This window comes from Malurus melanocephalus, unplaced genomic scaffold, assembly GCF_030028575.1.
Source record: "Malurus melanocephalus ecotype Western Australia unplaced genomic scaffold, MMel_1.1 scaffold_676, whole genome shotgun sequence".
Taxonomy (NCBI): Eukaryota; Metazoa; Chordata; class Aves; order Passeriformes; family Maluridae; genus Malurus; species Malurus melanocephalus.
Window position 1 is genome coordinate 9,482 of NW_026623908.1, and position 1,747 is coordinate 11,228.

At 47.1% G+C, this 1,747-nt stretch overlaps 1 protein-coding gene across 1 annotated transcript in view; it reads left to right on the forward strand.

Annotated features, from left to right (window-relative positions):
• Positions 1 to 967: 967 nt before the first annotated feature.
• PTPRE (protein tyrosine phosphatase receptor type E) overlaps positions 968 to 1,747 on the forward strand; it is a 31,006-nt gene continuing 30,226 nt past the window's right edge. The window contains 1 exon segment of the mRNA XM_057384024.1: positions 968 to 1,073. Within this exon segment, the coding sequence (XP_057240007.1) occupies positions 971 to 1,073 (103 nt within the window). The 5' untranslated portion in view covers positions 968 to 970.

The following is a 1,747-nucleotide window of genomic DNA, read 5'->3' on the forward strand; positions in this document are numbered from 1 at the left end:
TGAAATTCAATATATTATTGTGACAGAGGGAGCTCTGCTGTGCGGTTTTTCCAGGGATTTCCTTTTAGCAGTGGCTGCAGAGCCACCATCTGGATAAATCCTGCATTTGTGGGAGGCAGAAAGCAAAATTTGTGTGGAAATATTTCTGAATCGAGCAGGACTGGCTGAGGGCTGAGGTGGCAGCCTCTCCTAATTAATCTGTTCATTAAGGAGAGGATAAATAATCAGCAGATCCAAAACAGGAGTCATTTCCCACCTCGATTCAGAGGGATTGGAGTATTTCTGGAGCTGTTTATTATCCACATCTGGGAATTTTCCCGGATTTAGAGACAGCCCATTCTCATCACACCTTTCCTGTAACTTTCTTCACACTGGAAATTATTTTCTGGCCTCATAAACCCTGAAATTCTGTTTTTGGAAAGCAGACTTGGCTGTGGTACATGTTCCCCTGAGGAATTCACCCACGGAGCTCCTTATCTGTGGGTAAAGGAATCAGGTGGGATGGGAAAACTCTGAAAAGTTTGTGTTAAAGGCACTTTAAACATTCTGGTCTTCTTGGTGATAAAACCTCTCCTCTTTGTTGTGATTTTTCTTATCTCTGGCAATGTTTCCCTGGCTCGTTTCCTCGGTGTCCTCAGATGCCTTTTTTTTATGGATGGAGCATTTTTACCCTGATTTCTGATGTTGTTTTGATCCATGGCTGCGTGTCACCATTCTGCTCTTGGATTTAAACACCCTCAGTGMATTTTCAGGTATTTTCCTTCTGCACCAAAACCCAGCAATAAAACAAGCTTTAAATCCATTTCAACACCAAGCAAATATCGCTTTTTCTTTCAGCTTCCTTCCTCCACGAGGGAAATAAAAAAAAAAAAATTTGATAATATTTATTGATTTGATAATATTTATTGATTCGATAATATTGATTTGACCTGAAAATCGCTCCTGTGCTGTGCTTCCTTCCAGGTCCAGGATGGAACATTCCTGCTGGCTCCTGCTGCTCTGTGTTAGCGTTCTCTTGGCACGAGCTCTGCCACCCAATGGGACCGAGCTGCCCAAAACAACCACCACGACCAGTAAGGACCTGATTTACGGGGTTGGGATGGGAATTCAGCGAGGTTTCCCTGGTGGCACAGTCCCAGGGTGTTTTTGCAGGACTTTGGCCYCACTGACCCAGTTTTGGTGGTGCCAGGTGCTCCATGTGACAGGGTTGGGTTTCGCTTTCTCTTTCACACGGATGGGAAAAGCTCAGGATGGTTTTGGGAGATTTGGAGGAGCTCAGGGGGGTCTCCTGTCTGGGCTGTAGGGTCTGCACACCCCAGGAGTGCTGCTGGGGAGCTGATGGGGTGTGGGCATAGAAATTGTGAAATAAATTTTCATTAGAGAGCAGGATGGGTGTATTTAAACACCACTGGAATTCAGCCTTGACACGAGTTCTGGGTTTTCTCCTGGCCAGACTCGAGGAGGGGGTGAAGTGCAGGAAGGTCCTGTCAGGTGGAAAATAGAGGGCTGTTCCAGGAGTGGGGAGCAATCTCCTCCTCCTCCTTGGGCTGCCACAGCACCTTTTATTCGTCCTCATTTCTGTTTGCAGAATTCCTCCCTCTTCAAACCCTCCCACGAGCACATCCTCACATGTATGGGGAGGGGCTGTTCAGGGGAAATGGGATTTGATGAGGAGTTGTCCATGGTCAGGCTGGACATTGGGGCTGGGAGCAGCCTGGGACAGTGGGAGGTGTCCCTGCCATGGCAG